Source organism: Hylobates moloch, unplaced genomic scaffold (genome assembly GCF_009828535.3).
Source record: "Hylobates moloch isolate HMO894 unplaced genomic scaffold, HMol_V3 SCAFFOLD_10, whole genome shotgun sequence".
Taxonomy (NCBI): domain Eukaryota; kingdom Metazoa; phylum Chordata; class Mammalia; order Primates; family Hylobatidae; genus Hylobates; species Hylobates moloch.
The window spans coordinates 27485082-27509608 of NW_026652285.1; the positions used below are offsets into that span (position 1 = coordinate 27485082).

Genomic DNA, 24527 nt, shown 5'->3' on the forward strand with positions numbered 1-24527 from the left:
GGCCATTGCAGGGAGAAGGGAACCGCCAAAGCTCCTGAGAATCCTCAATGATCCCGAAGGAGTGGCACGCAGCTCCGCTGAATAACTCAGGTAGGAAGAAAGATGATCCCTTAACCCTGAAGGATTTGCCAAACATTGCCCTTGGGTGGTCTTTTGATGTCACATATGGCCCCTGTTTTTGAGCATCTGGAAGCAATCCTAGTGTTACCACTGGGAGGGCCCATGATACTTTTACAGAAGATGAACCTGAAGCCCAGAGAGGTAGAGGGACCTGCTGGGGGCTACACAAGTTCCAGGTGGAGCTAAGTGGATTAGCCACAGCATGTCTGAGTCCTCTAGCCCCATGAATGCTCGCAGACACCTGGGTGCAGGCATTTTTTTTTTTAATTTTAGATTTTTAGGGGGTACACGTGCAGGTTTGTTACATAGGCATATTGTGTGATGCTGAGGTTTGGGTTTCTATTGAACCTGTCACCCAAATAGTGTACAGAGAACCCAATATGTCGTCAATATGTAGTTTTTCTTTTCTTTTCTTTTTGAGACAGAGTCTTGCTGTGTCCCCCAGGCTGGAGTGCAATGGCACGATCTTGGCTCACTGCAATCTCCACCTTCCAGGTTCAAGTGATTGTCCTGCCTCAGCCTCCCAAGTAGATGGGATTACAGGTGCGTGCCACCACACCTGGCTAATTTTTGTATTTTTAGTAGAGACAGGGTTTCACCATGTTGGCCAGGCTGGTCTTGAACTCCTGACCTCAGGTGATCCACCTGCCTCTGCCTCCCAAAGTGCTGGGATTATAGGCGTGAGCCACTGTGCCCGGCCAATATGTCATTTTTCAACCCTTGTCTCCCTCCTTCCCTCCCTCCCTCCCTCCCTCCTCTCATCGTCCTCAGTGTCTATTGTTGCCATCTTTATGTCCATGTGTACCCAATGTTTAGCTCCCACTTATAAGTGAGGACATATGGTATTTGATTTTCTGTTTCTATGTTAATTTGCTTAAGATAATGGCCTCCAACTGTATTCGTGTTACTGCAAAGGACATGTTTTGGTTGTTTTTTTTTTTTTTTTTTTGAGACAGGGTCTCACTCTGTCACCCAGGCTGGAGTGCAGTGGCATGATCTTGGCTCACTGTAACCTCTGCCTCCCAGGTTGCAATACAAGCAATTCTCCTGCCTCAGCCTCCTGAGTACAGGCGCGCACCACCATGCCTGGCTAATTTTTGTATTTTTGGTAGACGCAGGGTTTCACTATGTTGGCCAGCCTGGTCTCCAACTCCTGACCTCAGGTGATCCACCCGCCTTTGCCTCCCAAAGTGCTGGGAGTACAGAAGTGAGCCACCATGCCCAGCCGATTTCATTATTTTTATGGCTGCATTATATCCCATGGTGTACATGTACCATATTTTCTTTATCCAATCCACCACTGATGGACACCTAAGTTGATTCCATATCTTTGCTATGGTGAATAGTGCTACGATAAGCATACAAGTGTGTTGGAGGCCAAAAGAATGAGGGTCGTGACCAACTCAGTATACCACTGGAGGCTATATGATCAAACAACAAACTGTTCTCATAAATGCAGAATGTTGGCAAACTGACAAACTGCATCTGCCACCCACAAGGAATGCTGAAGGCAGTCACGCCCCAGGCACAGTGTTTGTGATTATCTACAGGCACACCTGAAGCCTGTTAGCAATTATGTGAACCTGTGATACATCAAGCAGCTGACCAATGGTTACCTGCTCTTCCCTACTCTTTCTACCCAATAAATATGGAGGGCTGTGGAAGCTTAGGGCCCCTGCTCACTAGAAGCAAAGAGCCCCCTGACCCCTTCTTTAAAACAGATTCTTTTGTCTTAAGTTTTCATTTCTGCATTCGTCCTCTTTTGTTCAGTCCCGTAGTAACTGTCACAAGCGGTGCCCAAACAGGGAAGAACAGGGACAGGGACAGACAGGGACAGACAGAGATAAGCAGGGACTTGCAGGGACTAGTAGAGACTAGCAGAGACAGACAGGGACGTGAACGAGGAAGGTCTGCTGGAGCAGAGAAAGTGAAACTGACCAGACGAACGAGAAACCCCGGAACCAGTCTGCTGGCAGTGGATATAAGGTCAGTGCCCTAAAGAAGTACTGGGATATAATGTCAGCGCCCTAAAGAGGTACTGGGAGCGGGAAGTTTCTGAATCAGGGTAACATGGGGCAGAATTTGTCCATTTTTTCTGTTTGGAGTTTGGTCCGTACTGTCCTTTTGTCATTATTTCAAAATTTCAAAGAATTTTTTGCCCCACCCACAGCACCTATCAAGGGTGGTGAACACGAGAGGGAGGGTGAAGATTGGCCTGTACCGTCTTCTTTTGTGGCTGCAGAAATACTAACTTTGACTTTGGCTTGGATTGCAAACGTGCACTGGCACCTGTGAGATGTACAAGAAGCTTACGAAATTTTCTCAGAGCTTGTCAAGATGTGCGAATTGAGCTTCATCGCTCTGCAATGTTGGCTCAAGCAATAGCTAATTTAGTAGTTGATAAACCTAAAAGGAGCCAAGGGTCAAACCCTAAAGTGGGAAAATGTTATAATTGTGGAAAAATTGGACATTTCAAAAAAGAATGCCGTCAGATCTCTGGAAAGAAGGGATCTTATAATACCGTTCCCTCCCCCACAATGGAAAAAACACCAGGACTTTGCCCTCCTTGCAATAAAGGAAATCATTGGGCTAATCAATGCCATTCAGAATTTCAACAAAACAGCACCCCCCTGTGGGGAAATGAGAAGGGGGCCTGGACCCGGGCACCTCAAACAATGACGGCATTCCCAGTTCAGGCCACAACTCGTTCAGGGGCGGGTTTCCGGAGGCACATTGATTCCCTCTCCCCAGGAACACCTGGAAGCACAGGATTGGGTCTCCCAGTCAGCGAATGGGTTACGTTAGTTGGAGGAGACAAATCCACCAAGATTCCCTCTGGTATTTGTGGACCTTTGCCAACAGGATACATGGGATTAATTTTAGGCAAAAGCTGTCTTAACTTACAGGGCATTACTGTAGTCCCAGGAGTTGTTGATTCGGATTATGAAGGAGAAATTCAAGTAGTGGTAATGTTACACGATCTTTGGGTTTTGAACTGGGAGAATATATTGCTCAACTGTTGCTTATCCCCTGCAAATTACACCCTTCTCCATGAAAGAAGAAACAAGGGAATCAAGGATTTGGAAGTACAACTCGGAGGGACATTTATGTATCACAACCAATAGCATCTAGTAGACCCACTTGTGCAGTGCAAATTAAAAGTTTTGTGGGCTTATGGATACGGGAGCAAGAGACTGGCCTCTGGCAGTAATGGATCTTGGAGATTTTTTTTACTATACCCTTACACGAGAAGGATAAGCCTCGATTTGTTTTCTGTGCCTTCTGTTGATTGGAGAAAGCCTGTTTCTCATTATCAATGGAAAGTTTTACCCCAAGGCATGCTCAGCAGTCCTATGTTATGTCAGCATTTTGTAGGAAAAGCATTAAGGAACCTCAGAATCTGTTTCCCACTGCCTATAGATTTACTAACGTGGGGACGAGGGTATGCTTATGTTTTTATAGGAGATGGACAAACCGTGTGGGTGCCCTCAAGGTGTGTGCAAACATGGAACAGGAGACTGGAGGGACCCATGGATCCCAACCATGGGCCTGGTTCCCCTGGTATGAGCCATGAGCCAGTTGAACCTGAGTGCAAAGACAGAATGAGGACTGACCAGAGTCACACTGACATCAACCCCCATAACATGACAGATTTTGTTCAATTAAGGTAAAAACAAAAAGGGGGAGATATTGGAGGCCAAAAGAATGAGGGTCAGGATCAACTCAGTATACCACTGGAGGCTATATGAGCAAACAGCAAACTGTTCTCATAAATGCAGAATGTTGGCAAACTGACAAACTGCGTCTGCCACCCAGAAGGAATGCTGAGGGCAGTCACACCCCAGGTGCAGTGTTTGTGATTATCTACAGGCACACCTGAAGCCTGTCAGCAATTATGTGAACCTGTGATACATCAAGCAGCTGACCAAAGGTTACCTGCTCCTCCCTGCTCTTTCTACCCAATAAATATGGAGGGCTGTGGAAGCTCAAGGCCCTTGCTCACTAGAAGCAAAAGCAAGGACCCCTTCTTTAAAGCAGATTCTTTTGTCTTAAGTTTTCACTTCTGAGTTCGTCCTCTTTTGTTCAGTCCCGTAGTAACTGTCACAAGTGGCGTTCGTCCTTCGTTCAGTCCCGTAGTGACAGTCACACAAGTGCAGGTATCTTTTTGGTGGAATGATTTCTTCTCCTTTGGGTAGCTGCCCAGTGATGGGATTGCTGGAATGAATGGTAGTTCTATGAGAACTCCCCAAACAGCTTTCCATGGGGGCTGAACTAATGTACGTTCCCACCAATAGTGTATAAGCACTCCCTCTTGTCTGCAACTTCACCAGCATCTCTTATTTTTTGACTTTTTAATAATAGCCATTCTGACTGGTGTAAGATGGTAACTCATGGTGGTTTTGGTTTGCATTTCTCTGATGATTAGTGACATAAAGCACTTTTTCATACATTGTCACTTGTATGTCTTCTGAGAAATGTCTGTTCATGTCCTTGGGTACAAGCACTTAGAAGGAGCATCTTCTGGGGATGGGGGAGTGTGCAGGGGCAAGACAGAGGAAAGGAAGACATCGCAGAAAACAAGATATGTCGCTCTGACTTCCATTCTAGAGTCATCTGTGCTGTGCTCCCCAGCTCTCACTCTCTCCCAAAGCCATCCACCCAACCCCAACCAAAGACAAGCAGAGCCAGAAGCCTTTGCTTTCACATTTAATCCAAGGAAAAAGAAAGAAAACCAATCAGTGAGAAAACTCAAGAATTGGATGGCTGAGGCAGGCGACAGAGGAAGGGCACTGGGGCTGGGACTGAATATGGACAGTGGATGGTAGGGTCCTCACTCTCTTGAGGTCCCTCAAATACAAGAGTCCACAACGGCAGGGAGGGAGAACACAGTCATTGAGCTAATGTGGTGGGCACACACACCTGTTCCAACCCAGCCCCAGCCCTGTCCCAGGTGAGCCAAGGACTGACAGCCTCTGCTCCCACCTGATAGGTACCTGGGAGGGCTGTGGAGTGAGGCTCAGGCAGGGGAGGTAGGAGGCTGTTCAGAGAGGAAAGACTGAGAAGAGCTACAGGAGGGAAGGGCCCAGGCCTGCCCCTTGGGCATCACTAGCAGTAAAGGTGCCATAAGGGCCAGGTACCCAACCCATCTCCATCAGAGATGATGGTCATTTGGACCAAGGAGACAAAGGCAGCTATAACAACAGATCTTCCCCTGCCTCTACCCTTAAATCCCCCAGGGAAGGTAGGAAATGGCAAGTGACCCCATAGCGTTAGGTCAGCAAGAAAACACCCCATTTCCTTTCTACTCCCTTAGGCTGAGGGTGATGCAAGGGAGAGCTGAATCAGGATGAAAGGACACTGACTAAGGGAAAAGAGGAGCAGGAGGATGAGTGTGTAGTATACGCAGAGCCACACCAACGAGATGGGGGCAGGCCTGGCCTTCCCACCTCATGGGTATACTCTATGCAAATGCAAATGAGATTCCTAGTATAAGAAATATATTCTAACATTTGTAATAAATATTCTGTTTATTCTCCTTCCCCTTCCCTAGGAAATGGGCACACAGTGGTTCAAGGGCCAGCTTTGGCTGACACTGCAGCGAAGACTAGTTAGACACTCGGAAGAACTGGGAGGCACAGGGGTTTGGACTCGGGGTGTCACAGGTTGTCCCCTCTGAGGACAGGCTCACCCCGGAAGGAATGCAGAGAACAATGAAGGATGAGATGCCCAAGTACATCTAGGACAGCATTCTTTCTTAAAGGGAGTCTCCTATTTTACAAAACTGCCCTCCTCAAGTTACGGCTGGGGGGGCATTTAGGGTTGGGGGACAATAGGACAAGGGAGGAGACATCAGGAAAGGACCAGGGCTTCGGAGTCTGGGATCAGGGTATTATAAGAAATGAGGGCTGATGGGGAACCCCCAGAAAGGGGCCCCAAAGAGTGACCTCCAAAACAAAACAACCCTTTGCTTCCTCCCCAAACTAAACCTGACACACACACGCGCGCGCACACGCACACACACATACACCCCGGTGCCAGAGGCATAGACAGGTGCCGAGCATGCACGTGGAACCACAGGCTGTGCAGACTACCGTGTAAATGGCACCTCTGGAGTCGTGTGTGAGGAACCTCCTGGAGGACAACTGTCCTTCAAGCCCAGGCTCCCAAGGTCCCCTCTGCACTCCTCCTTAGCCCTTCAAACCCAGCAGCCCTGATGCAAGTGGGCTACCTGGACCTGGCTAGAGAGAAAACCAAAATGGACCAAGGTCAAGGACATAGAGCTCAGACCTGTGCCTGCTGTGGGCCATGGAGAGCTTGGGGCTCTTCAGTTGGTAGCAGCAGGTTCTCACAGGGCTCAGCCCTCCATCCTGCCCTTACCTGGGCTGAGCCCACTAGCCCCTGCTAGCCTGGCCTTGTGGGGAGCAGGGCTGACCTGTCAGGACGCATTGGAGAAATATGGAGAAACTTGGGCAGTGAGAAGCTGTGGATGAGGGAGGGACCGAGCTGCATCTGCCCTGCGACCCTGTCCCTTTCCGAGGGAGCTGGGAGCTGCAGTGCTCTGCAGCTGTGGCCACTGGCTCTCACTCTGACTCCTCCAGCCTTCAAGATGGCACCAGGATGGCACCACCACCCAGGCCTGCCTGGCTGCCAGCGGGCCACACATTCCCCTGGCCACACGGAAACAGCCCAAGGCCTGCTCCTGCGACACAGGGGTGAGAGGTGGGAGGAGTCCAGGAATGGGGTGGGTGTGACCAGTCCAGAGGAGAACTGGCAACTGGGGAGGGGTGGCAGGGGGCAGTATGCCTACTGACCATGTGGTCCCAAAGCAGCTTTTATCTTCTCTATACTGACCATTATATGGAGGTGACTCTGACACATTCCTGGGCATAGCTTGGCCCTCAGAGATATCTGGTGGCCAATGGGCATTGGGAGTGGGCAGCACCTGGGCACAGGGTACCCCATGAATGCCCACCTCCCTGGCAGTGCATGCCTCTGTGCTGAAGCCAGACTTAGGGCCTGCTGGGAGCTGTTACCCAAGGAGAGCCAGATATGGGGGCTAAGGATTGTGGCAGGGGATCACAGGTCAGGAAGGAGATGGATTCAGGTTGTGGGTTTCAACACAGAGTGGGCCAAGGACCAGGTGAACAGGCTCAGTACACCCAGCTGACAGGCACCCACTGGGGCTCTGTCCGTAGCTTCTCCATGGCTGCCTGGAGCTCGCGGAAGGTCCTCTCCAGGTTGCTATTGACCAGGCAGAGGTCAAAGTAGTGCCCGTAGCCCCTCTGGATGCGGCTGCTCTCCTCCACTGTCCGTCTCAGGTCCGCCTCCTGCCCAGGCACAAGGGGACCTCCCTACAGTCAGTGCCCACAACTCACCCCCACTGTCAGAAGGAGCTACAGCTGCCCCCACTCCCCCTCCCCAAAGCCCAACCCTGGTGTGGACTCCCTGGCTAGGGAGGCAGGGGCCCCTCTCTGCGTGCCTCAAAGTGGCTCACCATCAACCACAAACAGATGGTGAGTGAAAGGGAGGAAATAAGCTTTAATAACTGCCAATCACACCCCTAAATGCTTTGCATGCCACATAATCTTCACTACAGCTCTGCAAGGTAGGATTAATTCTTTCCCATTTATAACAGAGAAAATGAAGACACAAAAAGGTCACACAGCCAGTCAGTGGCTAAACAGGATCTGCCTGACTCTCAAGCCAGTGCTCCCTCAAGTCTGACTAGGCTGCCTTACCTATGCAGCTAGACAGGCTGGTACCAGGGCAATCCACAAGTACCCAGGACAACTCCACCCTCGACCCAGTGGAAGCTGGATGGGCAGGGGTGGGGAAGGGTACTTGACAACTGACTTAAATAAGCGGAAGCTAGCAGCATCCCAACAGCTCCAGTTGGCCACACCTGTTGCCAAGGAGGAGGTGCCCAGAATGGGGATCAGGCAAAGGTCCAGAGCTCCTTAAGGGGGTCATTGGCAGAAGGGTGCCAGCCTAGACAGCCCCTCCTGGGCCCCAGGCACGCTCTGACCTGGGGACTGAGTGCTGCAGCACCAGGCATGGCCAGCAGAGGGACCCCTGCACTCAGAGCGCCGCAAACTCTCCACCTCCTGGGAAGGCGCAGCAAGACATAGGGAGGAAGGCGGATGGGGCTGGAGTCCTGCAATGCGGCCTTGAAGCCTCTCCTCCAGGCGCTGCCTGCTCCCTGACGCTGCCTCAGCCCTCCAGCCAGCCTTCCCGCCTCTGGCTTTCTCCTACCCTTCAGTTTTCCCCCAGCTGTAAGCAACCCAAGCTCACCTGGCCCACCTCCTGCCTACCTCTCCCAGTGGCCCTCTGGAACTCTCTCTGGCCAGCACTCTGTCTCTGCAGAGTGGGCTGAGCCGGGGGCCTGGAGTCAGAAGCACATGTATCCCAGGCTAGGTGTGTGCCTGGCTCACTCTGAGACTTTGGACTTCCTCTCTCAGACCTCCCCTTCCACATCTATGCAGGGGGGACCACGTCCTGCCTCACTGATAACTGGAGCAGGCCCCTGTCCCTCCCCAACACCACCTCCTTCTCTCTGTCAGCTCAGGCCTGTCCCCCACCACGCTAGGCAGCTATCAGACCCCTCCCCCACACCTCAGAGCCCTCACCGTGAGCTGCTTGGTGGATACTCCACTCTCCAGCGCAGCCCTGTTCATGGCCCGCAGGGTCTCGAAGTCCGGGGCCTCAATGAACACCACGTAAGGGACAAACTCAGCCGTTCGTAGCACCTTCACCGCCTGCAGAAGGAGAAGGCAGGGTAGGGAGCATATCCCCATGTCCATCCTAGGAACCACAGAAAGGCTGTGAGGGTGACCGGGGTTGGGGTGGGCACTTGGGAGTGGATGAGAAAAGGGGGCCTGGGGGTCTGGGACATGAGTCCGGGGACAAATGACAAACAGCTGGCAGGTGGCTGAGGTGACTGGAGGAGACTAGAGGAGGAGTGGGGGCTCTGGAAGGCTGAGAAAGGTTCCAGGTGGGCTGGGTTTCTAGCAGTAGTTGAGGGCAAAGGGGGTACATGGGCGTGCTCAGGTGACAGGTGTCTGGAACTATATGGGGGAGCACTGAGGCAGCAGAGAGGACACATGGCGGGCCGGGAAGGAGCAGAGTGGTGGTACCTGGGGGTTGACATCCAGCACGCACACCTTCCCAGCAGCGACCACGCCCCGGATGGAGTCAATACGTGTGCCATACAGGTTGCCCTCGTATTCGCCATGTTCCAGGTAGCGCCCAGCACGGATGTCAGCCTCCATCTCCCCACGGGACACAAAGCTGTAACCCTGACCTTCCCGCTCTGAGTCTTTGGGCCGCCGGGAGGTGTCTAGGGGGATGGGGGTAGGTTGGACCGAATGGGCGTGGGCAGGTCACAGTGCCTCAGACACATATATGCACCCCTACCCAGGCCCCCGTTTCCCAGCCTTGGGGGTGCAGTCTGCTCCCCATCATGCCAGCACTGCTGCCTTTGCACATACCTGCCCCCCACTCTCCCCAGTGGCGCACACACAGACATGAGGTGGTAATCATGGTCCAACCCAGAGCCCACAGATGAGAGGCTGAGGTCCAGAAAGGGCAATGTACAGCCCAAAGCCACGCAGCAAGGGCCAAGCAGACCAGGGCAGTGCTCTTAGTCCTGCCTCTGGCAGCCAGGAGTTTCCACCACCCCCGCTGGTTCTGCCACTAAGAAGCCCTGTCTTCCACAAGGCTACACACACACAGCTCATAGCCTGTTTCACCCGGGTGCACAGCTGGGCACTCACTTTCTTTATGGCTTTTAGCAAGTGAAACGAGAAGGAAAGGGGACGCCAGCCCAGCCCACTAGGCCACCTGTTGGCTGGACACCTCCCTCACCCTTCCTGAGCCTGAAGTTCCCCTACTCACCCATAGAGGGCGTGCACCCCAACCCGTGTACCCAAAGGTACCACCTGGCCTGGTGCCCATGAAGATGCCCATTCGGTGGGCCCAGCCCTGGCCCCCAGGGGAGTCCTGCTCCCTGTCCCCGACTCAGCAGGGCCCAGCTCCCACTCACAGGGCACCGTGGTGCCATAGCGATCTGGATCCCACATGATGAGCTTGTTCTTCAGGCTGCGCCGTCCCACGCCCTGAGCCCCAATCAGTACCAGGGTTTTCCGGCGGAACGGGGGCATGCGGGCCACCTCCTCATAAATGAGCAGCTCATGACGGTCAAACTCTGGACACAGGGAGATGGCGCTGCTCACCAGGCTGCACGGTGAGGGCGGGGCGGAGCTCTCAGGGAGGCTGAGGGCAAGAGGGCTTGGAACAGGGGAGCAGGAGGGAGTTGGGCAGGGCCTAGGGACACGGCTGGCAGCATCTGAGCCAGGCACGCATCTTCACAGGTGATGGGTGGGGACAGGGAAAGGCATGCCATGTTAGAGGAGGGCAAGGGAGGGGGCGCTCTGATACCCACCTGCATTCTTGGTGGTCAAATACATCATTCGCTTCTTTTTCTTTCCTGAAAGGCTGCCGCACAGGGTCCCTGGCCATAGGGAGATGGGTGAGTGAGGCAGACAGGGCCCTGTCAGATCTCAGATTGGAGGTGTGGGGTGGGGGGACCTCCTACCTGAGTTTGGTGTCAGCTCCAGGTCCCTCTTGACAAATGCTTTCCGCTTCTCCTCCAGCAGCTGGCTGGGGATGAGCCCAGCACTGCCCCCTTCGACATGGCATGCCTGAAACGGACATGAGACCAAGATCTGCCTGAGCAAGAAGACCCCTCCCTGTGCCCTCGCCCTCCCATGCACCATACCTGCAGAGATGCAGGGGTGCCCGCAGCTCACCTGCCACCAGTTGGCATCATCCTGGTTTACGATCTGGAGCAAGTCCCCCGCGTTGAAGCGCAGGCCTGCTTCCTTGCAGGGGATGAGGCTGTCTCGGGCCGGGTCATAGTCAAAGTGACATTTCACAAATACCTGGGCCCAGGAATCAGCAAAGGGTCGGGGGAAGGGTCAGCAGAAGGCTGCAGGTGGAGGTCTACCCCATGCCCCCTCTTTTCACAAAGACGTTAAGAGGCAATGGAACTGTCCCCCTGCAGGAGTGATGCCTCCAGGCCTGCCCGTGCGCCTCCCTGGTGCCAACCTCTCTTCGCATCTAGTACTACAGGATTCAGATCTCAGGACCAAGGATGTGGGACCACCAAGTAGGGGACAGGACCCTGGCACCTAATCCTGGGTCCCTCCCTCCACTCACTCTCTCCCCTTGGAGAAGGGCTCTGGTGGAGGGCAAGAGAGCCAATAGGATAGGTAGACAGAGTAGCCAGACCCCCAGAATTGACCAACCAGGAGACAGCTGTCCAGGACATATGACCACCCCACCCTGTGCACGTGCACAAACGTGAAGAACGCTGACCACGATGCAGGCACTCTCTCATACACTCTGGTATCCCAGGCTGTGGCTGCGTGCATAATGCCAGCCAATGTGGGAGCACGTGCAGGTGCAGCAGAGGCAGAGGCCTGTCCACGGCTGCGGTCAGCTGCCCCTGGGCTGCAGGTCCCACCCCCATCTTCCCTGGAGGAAACCAGTAGGAGAGGAGGGCCTCAGTGAGACCTGCAACCCTGACAGCCAGGAGGCTCAGCCATCCCTTGGGCCTTGTGCTGGGTGAGGGGCCCACCTGGCGGGGCAGATGGGGCTCCTGGTAGCTGGGCAGGATCTTGAGGATGACACTGCCACTGGCGTTGCGCAGGAGCTCCTGCAGTGCACGGGGGTCACTGCCCACTGGCTGCCCGTTCACCTCCTTGATGATGTCACCCACATGCAGCAGGCCTTGCTGAGCCACCATGCCCCCATGCAGAATGCGCGCGATCACCAGCTCGCCGCCCTCCACACGGAACGTTACACCCTGGAGGTCAGAGGGAGTGTAAGTTGAGGCCACAATTGCTCCAAGTCAGAATCTTCAAATAGTCTCCTAATAGCTCCTCCATTCCTGTCCCTACCCACCCACCCCCGCCCTCACAAAGTCCTCCTCCATCCTTCTGCCTAAATTCTTCACTTACAGCGGGTACTAATGGGGGGGGGGGAGAAGCAGGCAGACTGGAGAGGTGTGGACACAGGTGCGTGTGCAGTGTCTATGGTCTCCCGGGTCTTCCCCGACCCTTTGCTGCATGGCCCTTCCCTGCACAAAGCTGGCCCCATCTTCATCTTCAGACCACACTTGGCCTTTTTTGTCCGCTCATTGGTTATTCTCAATCCCCCACCCTCACCAGCCCCGCCTCTGGCCCTGCCCAGTCCTCACCAGATGTTCTCCAGCTGTCTTGCGGATGCCCACCATGCGCACGGCATCGGGAGGTACAGGCTGGTTGCTGAATGTAGGGTCCAGGCCAGGGCTGGGGGGCGGTGTCTCATAGGTCTTTGAGGCCACAGAGTCATGCGTCTCCAGGAGGGACTGGGGGGATGGGAAGAGAAGGGACAATGGGGCAGTGCCCTGGGTCTCTTCCCATCCCAGCTCCAACTTCCTGCTGGGCCCTCCAACAGCAGTATGCCCCCGTCCACCCGCCTCCTGCTCCCTCAACCCCAGCCCCAGCAGCCAGGAACCTGGAAGTGGGGCTCCTGGAGGATGTGGGCCAGCTCGGCGGCTGTGCTGCTCTGCTCAGCCAGGTGTGCCAGGTCCCGCAGGATCTCCTGCACCAGCTCCAGGTTGTTGTCTCTCACGGCCTCCAGCTTCGTCTCCTCCAGCCTCTCATGGGCCTGGGGGTGGAAGCAGAACAGATGGGGCTAGGAGCTTCCCCAGGAGCCCTAGGACACCAAGCAGGGTCCTCCCTCAGCCCCCAGGCATTTTCCCCACCCCAACCCCAGCCCCCAGCTTCAGCTCCTCACTCACTGACACACAATCACACCCACACGTGCGCATGCACTCCTTGCTGTCTCCTTTCTTCCCCAAAATGACAAGGACCTAGTTTAGGGAAGGAAGAAACCAAAGGACAAACCTTCCTTTCCATCCCCTTGCCACAGAGAGTCATTAGAAGTTACCAAATTGTCTCCAGCTCCCAGGACCCTATACACATTGGCATTCAAAGACAGCTTCTTCCACCGGACATTATGGTTGGGTGGGGCCTTGAAGACCCTGAAGCCCAGGATGAGGAAATTAGGGAGGTAGAATAACTTTCCCAGGGTCAATGGGACTTGAACTTGCATCTCCAGGCCCTCAACTCAGTGTTCCCAGTGAATGAGGGGACAGGAAATCAGCACATGGTGCCAGGAGCAGGCCCTGCACCTATTTGTTGCTCTGCTGGCTCTGGGCTCCATACCAAGGTGCGCTGAAAACGGAAAAGGAATCCTTCGCCAGTGACCAGCCCCGTGGGGAGGGTTAGGTTAGATGGGTCAGGAAGAAAGGAATTCCATTTCAAGAATATGTATGAAGACCTTTTTTCCCCTCTGAATCTTTGAAAGATCATTGCAGACAACACAAGCCACTTTATCCCAAAGTATTTCAACATGTATTTCATAGGAACAAAGACATTCTGCTGCATAAACCACAATACCATTATCACCTGCAAGAAATTTAACATCGATTCATTAATATATTATGTAAGACAGTCCACATTCAAATGTTCACTCTTGTCCCAAAAGTATCCTTTATAATTTTATATTTTTTCTGATTCAGGATCTAATTGATGATCATATGTTGTATTTGGTTGACACATCTTTTTATTCTCTTCTAATCTAGAACAGATCCCAATAACTTCTAGATTTTCAGAACATTTGTTTTGTTTTTTTTGTTTCTGTTTTTGTTTTGTAGGGACAGGGTCTCACTACGTTGCCTAGGCTAGTCTCAAACTCTTGGCTTCAGGCGATCCTCCCACTTCAGGCTCCCAAAGCCTGGGATTACAGGCATGAGCCACTGCACCCAGCCTAGACATTTTTAGACTCCAGGCCAGTAGTTTTTAGGATGCTCTACCACTAGATTTAGTTGACTGTTTCCTCATGATTAGATTTACGTTAATCCTTTTGACAAGAGTTCTACATAGCTGATCTTGTGTCTTTGTGTCTTTCCCATACTTTGAGACTATGTGACTATTCTGTTCCCCCAAAATCCTTCACCAATGGATTTAGTGTCAATTTATGACCCTTGCCTAAATGAATTATTATACTGGAGGTTGCAAAACAGTGATTACCTAATTCCCATCATTCCTTCTACATTTATTGGCATTCTACTATAAGAATGAGCTTTTCAGCCAGGCACAGTGGCTCACGCCTGTAATCCCTGCACTTTGGGAGGCCAAGGCAGGTGGATCACCTGAGGTCAGGAGTTTGCAAAACAGCCTGGCCAACATGGTGAAACCCCGTTTCTACTACAAATATAAAAAATTAGCCTGGCCCTGAACCCGGGAGGCGGAGCTTGCAGTGAGCCGAGATCGCGCCACTGCACTCCAGCCTGGGTGACAGAGCGAGACTCCGTCTCAAAAAAAAAAAAAAAAAAAAAAGAATGAGCTCTTCTTTTCTCCCTACCACGTTACTCCTCTTTCTCTCCTTCTCTCTCATGATATCACTATGAATTTTTTTTATTCCGTGTGTTCTAATCCATTACGATCACTATCTTCGTTGACCCAGTTTATCCCAAATTTGTCCAGTGGGAGCCCCATTCACACCTCTGTCCTGTTGACATTTTCCCATCAGTCCTTGAGCATCTTCTTCCCTTCTGGCACAGGCTCATCTGATGCGTTCCCTACCCCAGGTCTGGAATCAGCAATTTCTCCAAGGAACCCTGATTCCATTTAGCAGGAGATAGTATTTAGAAACCAAGATGTGGGCACTCAGTACCCATTGTTTCTGGGCATCATTTCTTTGGCAGTCATTAGTAGATACTAATGGCTCCAAATAAACTCTAAAGGATTTTTCTCATCTTCCCCCATTCCATATTTGTGTCTCCCTTCTCCTTCAGTGAGAACTTATTTCCCAATAACATCAATATATTTACTTATTTGTTCTGTCCTTCAATAGTCAAAGCAGTTTCAGAATTGCTATACAACTGCTACTACCTATCACAAATCTATTAAGTAAAAATCAGCAGGAAAGGGTAGTAGGGGCTTAAGGGATAAAAGACTACACACTGGGTACAGTGTAAACTGCTTGGGTGATGGGTGCATCAAAATCTCAGAAATCACCACCAAAGGCCAGGTGAGGTGGTTCACGCCTGTAATCCCGCACTTTGGGAAGCCGAGGCAGGAGGATCACCTGAGGTCAGGAGTTCGAGACCAGCCTGACCAACATGGTGAAACCCCATCTCTACCAAAAATACAAAATTAGCTGGGCATGGTGGCACACGCCTGTAATCCCAGCTACTCAGGAGGCTGAGACACAAGAATCACTTGGACCCAGGAGGCAGAGTTTGCAGGGAGCTGAGATCGCGCCACTGCACTCCAGCCTGGGCAACAGAGCAAGACTCTGTTTCAAAAAAAAATGAATTAAATAAATATATTGCCCTTTCTTACATAAAACATAGAACACTGTATATACCCTTTGATACTCTAGGGCTTTTATTTAACTGGTTTGGTTTGTTTTCTGGCTTTTTATTTTAAAATATGTCATAGAAATCACTCTATGAAACTGCATGGAGATCTTCCTTTATTAATTATTATTATTAGTTTGTTTGAGATGGAGTCTTGCTGTGTCACCCAGGATGGAGTGCAGTGGCGTGATCTCGGCTCACTGCAACCTCTGCCTCCCAGGTTGGGATTACAGGCATGAACCACCATGCCCATCTTATTATTTTAATTACTGCATTTGACTCCATTGCAGGACTGGATTCTTGTAATTTATTCAACCAGTCTCCATGGGCATTTAGGTTGTTTCTAATACTTTGCTATTGCAAATAATGCTGCAGTAAATGACTCTGGCATAGTATTCTATATCTGTGGAGAAGATCTTCCATGTAAATTCCTAGAAGTCTTGCTGGGTCAGGCAGCAAATACATACGTAATTTTCTTAGATATTGACAAATTCCCCTCCATGGGACTTTGGCCAGTTTGCCCTTCTGCTAGCACTGTATAAGGGATTTTCTTTAAGCTCACCACCAGAGTGTTGATCAAACATTTGCATGTCTGCCAATCACAAGGAGGAGAAATGATCTCTCAGTGGGGCTTACTTTGCATTTTGCTTATTATGAGTAACGTCAAACATCTCTCCATATGTTTAAGGGCCATCTGTATAGCTTTTTCTGTGAATTGTCTACTCATGTCTTTCCCAATTTTTCTGTCAGGTCTTCGTTTTTATTCTTTTCCCTATTTTAAAAAATGTTTTCTCACTATTGGGAAAATTAGCCCTTTGTGATATCTCTTGCAAATAATTTCCCCCAGTTTGCCACTTGTCTTTTGACTCTGCTTGTGGTGTTTTTGCATGCAAAAAAAAAAATTAGGTCAGGTGCAGTGTGGTTCACACCTGCAATCCCAACACTTTAGGAGGTCGAGGAGGGAAGACTGCTTGAGCCCAGGAGTTCAAGACCAGCCTGGGTAAGACGGCAAGCCCCTGTTGCTACAAAATATTTTTAAGATGCACCTGAGCATTTTTAATGCTCATTTTAATGCATGGTGACATGCACCTGAGGTCCCTGCTACTCTTACTTGGGAGGCTGAGGTGGAAGGATCGCTTGAACCCAGGAGATTGAGGCTGCAGTGAGCACTGTTTGCACCACTGCACTCCAGCCTGAGTGACAGAGCAAGACCCTGGCTCAAAAAACAATTTTTTTTTAATGTGGGTGAATTTAATAATCTTTCATGCATCTGAATTTTGAGGCATAGTTTTTTGTTTTTTTGTTTTTTTTAAGGGAGGGCTTTTCCCATATACAGAGCCTTGTTTTCTTCTAGGACGTGTATGATTTATATTCTCACATAGAGATCTCTGATCCGCTTGGAGTTCATTCTGATATATGATGTGAGGAATAAATATACTTTGATATATTTCAAAATGACTATCCAGATGTTCCAATACCATTTATTAAAAATTCATGGCAGGGCACAATGGCTCACACCTGTAATCCCAGCACTTTGGGAGGCCAAGGCAGGAGGATCACTCAAGCCCAGGAGTTCAAGACAGCAAGACCCCATCTCTATTTTAAAAAATTTTTTTAATTAAAAAAATTCAAAAGAAAACTATTGTTTTATTTTTTTAGGTGTGAGAATAGTAGTGTAACTTTAAAGAATCCTTTTCAGTTGAGCCCAGGAGTTTATATACACAATGAAACACTTGCAGATGTATCTATTATGGCTGAGATGTACTCCAAAACAATGAGGAGAGAGGGAAGCGGGTAAAGGTGTGAATGAAACAAGATTATGCATGACTATTGAATGCTGAAGTGGGGTGCTAGGTGATGGAGGTTCAGGATATATTTTTAAATGTTTTCATAATAGAAAATTTGTTTAGCCATGAGATGGTGAGATTTGAGTAATACCTCATAGGACTGCTGTGAGGATTTGGTGAGATGGACACAGTGCCTGGCAGACAGCAGGTGCTCAATAAAGGCTAGATGCTTTCTGCCTTCTCTTTTCCCAAACAGGCCAGGGAACAGCACCCCACATGGCCCCACAGCCTCCTAAACCATCCTCTGCCAGGTGGGCAGCATTTTAGACTGATACCCACAACCTACTGGGGAAACAGACAGCTGATGGGGCAAAGGAGTAGCATCTGGGGAAACGAACAAGCCCCAGAGGGTTGGTCTTCCACAGAGCCCTATGTGATTTTCAGTCATTTAGCTCAGCCCAGCCTATGGAGCCCCAGAGTGAGGGAGGCGTCCCAACTCTGGCTCTATTACCCTATGCCTAGGACAATGTTGGGAATCAAAGCCCTAATAACTGAGTGTCAAGAATAAACAAAGGCACTCAGACAGCAATAATCTCACCACGGCAACTCTTGCATGGCTCTTTTGGGTTAACAGGAGCCAGCTCTGGCACAGGTGTCCTGATGTGAGCATTAGAGAGGTCACTCATTTTGACTTTAGCACTATCTGGTCCACGCATGGAGGACAAGTTTTCCGAGGAGACGTGTTTGACCAAGGGGGAAGCCAGGGTGCCTCCTAAGCTGCTTACCTCCTATCTTTGACTTAATGACATTCCCACCATGGGCTAATCCATTCCTCCTCCTGTGGCCACCCCTGGATGTTTTATACCCACAGATATGAAAGCACAGCTCTCCAAGCTCAACCTCACAGCCCAAAGGAAACTAAACATTTAATCATTCAAATACAAAACCAACAACTCAGTGGGCTGAACTAAACAAATAATTTTTTTTTTTTAGATGGAGTCTCACTCTGTAGCCCAAATTGGAATGCAGTGGCACAATCTTGGCTCACTGCAACCTCCACTTCCCGGGCTCAAGCAATTCTTGCGCTTCAGGCTCCCGAGTAGCTGGGACTACAGGCATGCGCCACCACCCCTGGCTAATTTTTTATATTTTAGTAGAGAGGAGGTTTCACCATGTTGCCCAGGATAGTCACAAACTCCTGAGCTCAGGTGATCTGCCAGCCTCGGCCTCCCAAAGTGCTGGGATTACAGGTATGAGCCACCACACCTGGCCTAAATTAGATTTTTTAAATGATATAACAAGGATCTAAGAGAACCCACCACCCAAACTAAAAAACAAAGCTCTTGTCGATATCCTACATCTAACCACATGCCCCACTCACCCTTCCCACTTGCAGAAATCACCATCTTTTTTTTTTTTTTTTTTTGAGACAGAGTCTCGCTCTATCGCCCAGGCTGGAGTGCAGTGGCACAATCTCGGCTCACTGCAACCTACACCTCCCAGGTTCAAGCGATTCTCCTGCCTCAGCCTCTCGAGTAGCTGGGATTACAGCATGCACCAACACACCCAGCTAATTTTGTATTTTTAGTAGAGATGGGGTTTCTCCATGTTGGTCAGGCTGGCCTTGAACTCCCGACCTCAGGTGATCTGCCCGGCTCAGCCTCCCAAAGTGCTGGGATTACAGGCATGAGCCACCACGCCCAGCTGAAAGCACCATCTTGATTTAGTGTGTTTGTCATTCCCTGGCTTCCCAGTTAAAGAGTTTTAATGTGTCTGTATGTATTCTACATACTTCTGAAATGAATATAGTTACTTAAAAGGGAATCGTGTCTGTCCAAATGCATTTATTTATTTATTTATTTTTGAGATGGCGTCTTGCTCTGTTGCCCAGGCTGGAGTGCAGTGGCGCAATCTTGGCTCACTGCAACCTCCGTCTCCCGGGTTCACGCCATTCTCCTGCCTCAGCCTCCCGAGTAGCTGGGACTATAGGCACCCGCCACCACGCCCGGCTAATTGTTTGTATTTTTAGTAGACACGGGGTTTCACTGTGTTAGCCAGGATGGTCTTGATCTCCTGACCTGGTGGTCCACCCACCTCGGCATGCCAAAGTGCTGGGATTACAGGTGTGAGCCACCGCGCCCGGCCGTATTTTCTATGACATAAAAAAGGGGGAAATCATGACTTTATCCATCCCTGGGGTCTGATTTTTTTTCACTTAACATTAAGTGTACAATTATTTCCCTTACTTTTTTACTCACTATTATTTTGCTAAGACTTATTCTTCTTTTTCATGTTAAGTGACACACGGCCCAGAACTAGAAGAGTGATTTGAATTTCTGTGGTAGCCATTCATTTCATTCTGCTCTGAAAATCATCCTCAGCAAAGCAGGGGGCTCAAGCTCATGGTAAACCAGAAGCTTGGGTGGGAGACACAGCTAGCTCGTAGTGGGGCCAGCCTGCACTCTGTTCTGTTTGCTCCCGATCCAGAGCTGTAGCAGGCTGCAAATGCAAACACTACACAGTCATTTCACTGAAAAGTTTTCCCTCTGCCCTCCATTCCAACCGCCCGATCATGGCAAAAGACAGGGAATTCCTATTTGAAGCCCTGGTTCATAATTAAATAGTGAAATGAAAAGCTGAAAGATGTCCCAGAGAGTAGTATGTCAGAAAGTAAAGGAACTCTTTAATCTGGGTTTGACAGATGTGACTTGCTTTAGCCAATGGGCCATTATCAAATGTGAGCAGAGGCTTAGAAAGTGCTCGTGACTGGGGGCTTGTCCTTCCTTGCTTGTGAGACCACCATGTGAAGGTGGCTGAGAATGAGAGACCCTCCTAGAGGATGACAGACCATATGGGAAGGGGTCTGGCCATCCCAGACATTGCAGTTTTCCCAGCTAAGACACCAGATATGTGAGTGAGGCCATCCCGGACCACCCAGCCCCAGCTAAGCAAGAAGAACAACCAGGCCGGAAGAACAACCCAACCAACCCACAAAATCAGGGGAATTAAATCACAGTTGTTTTAAGCCATGACACAGCAGGATGGTTTGTTACACAGCAAAAGTGAACTGATACACTGGCCTCACCACTATACTCTCTGCTTGTCATGTCCCCTTGTCAGAGCCCCCATCTTAGTGACCTCCCTAGACCTTTATTCTTCTAGGGCCCTGTCTTGCTTTCCCAGGTCTTCCACCCTAGCCTCCCCACAGAACAAGAGGCCTCCCTGTGAACTCCAGTCTGAAGCTAAGATTATAACAACTCTTTCTGATTCAAAAAGCACTTCTGGCCGGGCGTGGTGGCTCACACCTGTAATCCCTGCACTTTGGGAGGCCGAGGCGGGTGGATCACCTGAGGTCAGGAGTTCGAGGCCAGCCTGGCCAACATGGTGAAACCCCGTCTCTACTAAAAATACACAAATTAGCTGGGGATGGTGGGCCTGTAATCCCAGCTACCCGGGAGGCTGAGGCAGGAGAATCGCTTGAACCTGGGAGGCGGAGGTTGCAGTGAGCTGAGATTGCACCATTGCACTCCAGCCTGGGCAACAGAGCAAGACTCTGTCTCAAAAAAAAAAAGGCACCTCCACTTCCATAACCTCCACCTAGCCCCACCACGACTCTGAGGGATAGGTATCATTCTCCCCACTTCTCAAAAGAAATAACTGGGCTGGGCATGGTGGCTCACGCCTATAATCCTAGCACTTTAGGAAGCCAAGGTGGGAGGATCACTTGAGCTCAGGAGTTCAAGACCAGCCTGGGCAACATAGTGAGACTTCACCTTTCTTTTAAAATAAATACATAAATAAATATTAATTTTTTTAAAATTCCACCATAAGAAATAACTGAAGTTCAGAGAGGTTGACAGACACACCAAACTCACAAAGCCGGTCAGTGGAATCTTCTGACTCCAAGCCCTGTGTTCTTTCTTCTTCATCTCATGTGAATTAGTTCACACCAGCCTTCACATGCCTCTCAGGCTGTCCCTATTAATAACAATTTTTCTGAATTTCTGAATGTTCCCTGCCTTGGATTCCTCACCTTGGCCTTGTCTGCAGCTGGAACACCTGCTGCTGGATCCATGTCAGCCCTCCCAGATGCCAGCCACCTGCCGGGGCCGCCACTTGCTGTGTGCAGCCAACCGCCTGGACTTCTGATCTCTCTGCCAGACTTGACTTCCCTTAGGGCCTTTAACCCTCTGGGTTTGTATCCTCAGGCCCTGCCCCTCCCTGGTCCCAGATCTACCCAGCCTGGCCCCTCCCACACTGTCTGCCACATCCCCAGAGTGTCAAGCCCAGCTCCACAGCATAAGGGAGGGAGGCCAACAGCTACCACATGTGGCTCCAGTCTGATTTCATTCCTGTGGGTTTCTGGGCCACTTCACCAAGTTTTTGCAGCTGGATCTTTGATCACAGTGCTTTGTCTATTAGGTTAGAAATTTGTCTGTGTATACATAATGATTAAAATTGGTGGCCGGGCGCGTAATCCCAGCACTTTGGGAGGCCGAGGCGGGCGGATCACGAGGTCAGGAGATCGAGACCATGGTGAAACCCCGTCTCTACTAAAAATACAAAAAATTAGCCGTGCGTAGTGGCGGGCGCCTGTAGTCCCAGCTACTCGGAGAGGCTGAGGCAGGAGAATGGCGTGAACCCGGGAGGCGGAGCTTGCAGTGAGCAGAGATCGCGCCACCGCACTCCAGCCTGGGTGAAAGAGCGAGACTCCGTCTCAAAAAAAAAAAAAAAAATTGGTGAGAAGGAGGAAGTAGGTCCCATTGTCCAATGCAGGGAGCTCTGAGAGACACGTCTTTGATGAGAGGAGTGGCAAATTTACATTGCAAAGGATCACCCATACAAGGACAGAAGAAATGTATGGCTTTTCTTTTTTTCAATGAGCTCAGGCTCCTTTACGGAGATTCACTTCCTGTTTGTTTCACAACCACAGGGAGAGAGAAGTCACTGGATTGCCTTAGCCCATTAGCCTCGTACTGGGGGTCTCAGAGGGGAAGAAACGTCCATACTCTCTTCTATTGTGCTCTATGAATCCGGAACCATACCAGGAATTTCTTGGAAAAAATCCTGACCAGCTTCTCGCCAAAAATGTTTCTAGAGAAGGTAGTTTACTTACAATGTGACATAGCACATTGGTTCATTCTCAATTAGGCTTTACTGTGAGGTCCCAGGACTGGGGCATTGTGGGGTCCAGTGAAAGGAAGACAGACTTGGGCTTCATCAGGAAAACAAACTATCTGGCAGTTCACTGCCATAACCCCAGCACTGTGCCTGCTATGTGGCGAGTGCAAAATAGATATTTGTTGGATGGATGGATGGATGGATGGATGGATGGATGGATGGATGGATGGATGAATGAGTGAATGACATAGCCAGCCAGCCAGCAAACCCATCATTAGAGAGCTGTCAAGCAGACTGTCGAGTGGACTGGACCAGAGAGGAATGCTATCAAGGGGGACCCTGCTTTGAAGGGTATTGGCAAGAAGGCTGTCTCACTCTGAGACTCTGCCATCCCAAAGCAGAGTCTCACTGTCTCACTGTGGAGACAATAGCTAAAGTACCCAGAGGTGATATGGGCTCATAAACCCAACTCTGAAATGAATTTTGGAAAGTTACAGATGTTGAGGTTCAAAACTGCACATATTCATCAATTTCACTGCCAAGTGTCCATTCTAGAGAAACCCCCACATGCGTGCAGAAGCAGATGGACATGAGGATGTTCACTGCAGCACTGTTTTTAAGAGAGCAAAATCAGCAGTGACATACACCTCTCTCAGGAGGGGAACCAATAAACAAACAGCTCTATTCATATATTAGAACAGGAGTTCCCAACCCCCAGGCCATGGACCAGTACTGGTCCGTGGCCTGTTAGGAAGTAGGTGAACAGCAGGAGGTGAGCAAGCATTACTGCCTGAGCTCCGCCTCCTGTCAGATCAGTGGTGGCATTAGATTCTCATAGGGGTGCCAACCCTACAGTGAACTGCACGTGCCAGGGATCTAGGTTGTGTTCTCCTTATGAGAAGTCTAACGAATGCCTGATGATCTGAGTGGAACAGTTGCATACCAAAACCGCCCCCCTCACCCTGATCTGTGGAAAAATTGTCTTCCACAAAACTGGTCCCTGGTGCCAAAAAGGTTGGGAACTGCTGTATCAGAACACCACACCGCAGTTCAAATGAATCTCCCTAACTCTATCTATATCTATACTTAGGTCGATAGCTGTACTACTTGTATGAAATAGAAATCTCAAGAACAGAAGCACCTTACACTATCATTTCATTTATATAAAATTTAAAAGCACACGTAATGGCCAGGCATGGTGGCTCACGCCTGTAATCCCAGCACTTTGGGAGGCTTGGAGGCAGGCGAATCATGGGGTCGGAAGTTCAAGACCAGCCTGGCCAATATGGGAAACCCTGTCTCTACTAAAAAAATACAAAAATGGCCGGGTGAGGTGGCTCACGCCTATAATCCCAGCACTTTGGGAGGCCAAGGCAGGCGGATCTCTTGACCATCCTGAGATTGAGACCATCCTGGCCAACATGGTAAAACCCCATCTCTAATAAAAATACAAAAATTAGCTGGGCATGGTAGCGCGTGCCTGTAGTCCTAGCTACTTGGGAGGCTAAGGCAGGAGAATCGCTTGAACCCAGGAGGCGGAGGTTGCAGCGAGCTGAGATTTTGCCACTGCACTCCAGCCTGGCGACAAAGTGAGACTCCGTCTCAAAAAAAAAAAAAAAAAATTACAAAAATTAGCCAGGCATGGTAGTGCGTGCCTGTAGTCCCAGCTACTCGGGAGGCTGAGGCAGAAGAATTGCTTCAACTTGGGAGGCGGAGGTTGCAGTGAGCTGAGATTGCGCCACTGCACTCTAGCCTGGGCAACAGAGTGAGACTCCAGAGGGAAAAAAAAAAGCACACATAACAAAGGTAGAGCCAGGCATGGTGGCTCATGCCTATAATCCCAGTGCTTTGGGAGGCTGAGAGGATCACTTGAGGCCAGGAGTTTGAGACTAGCCTGGACAACATAGCAAGACCCTGCCTCCACAAAAAAAATGACAAATTAGCCAGGCATGGTAGTACATATTTGTAGTCCCAGTTACTCAGGAGGCTAAGGCAGGAGGATCATTTGAGCCCAGGAGTTCCAGGCT

At 50.3% G+C, this 24527-nt stretch overlaps 1 protein-coding gene across 5 annotated transcripts in view; it reads right to left on the minus strand.

Annotated features, from left to right (window-relative positions):
* Window positions 1-4812: 4812 nt before the first annotated feature.
* The window catches only part of MPP2 (MAGUK p55 scaffold protein 2), a 32416-nt gene continuing 12701 nt past the window's right edge, over window positions 4813-24527 (minus strand). For all 5 annotated transcript variants that reach the window (XM_032163787.2, XM_032163789.2, XM_032163788.2 and 2 more), the window contains 10 exons: window positions 12679-12831; window positions 12380-12529; window positions 11759-11986; window positions 10929-11060; window positions 10715-10820; window positions 10562-10630; window positions 10163-10324; window positions 9255-9457; window positions 8748-8876; window positions 4813-7448 (listed from right to left, as the gene is read on the minus strand). In XM_032163787.2, the coding sequence (XP_032019678.1) occupies window positions 7272-7448; window positions 8748-8876; window positions 9255-9457; window positions 10163-10324; window positions 10562-10630; window positions 10715-10820; window positions 10929-11060; window positions 11759-11986; window positions 12380-12529; window positions 12679-12831 (1509 nt within the window). In that variant the 3' untranslated portion in view covers window positions 4813-7271. The remainder of the gene's footprint in view (window positions 7449-8747; window positions 8877-9254; window positions 9458-10162; window positions 10325-10561; window positions 10631-10714; window positions 10821-10928; window positions 11061-11758; window positions 11987-12379; window positions 12530-12678; window positions 12832-24527) is intronic.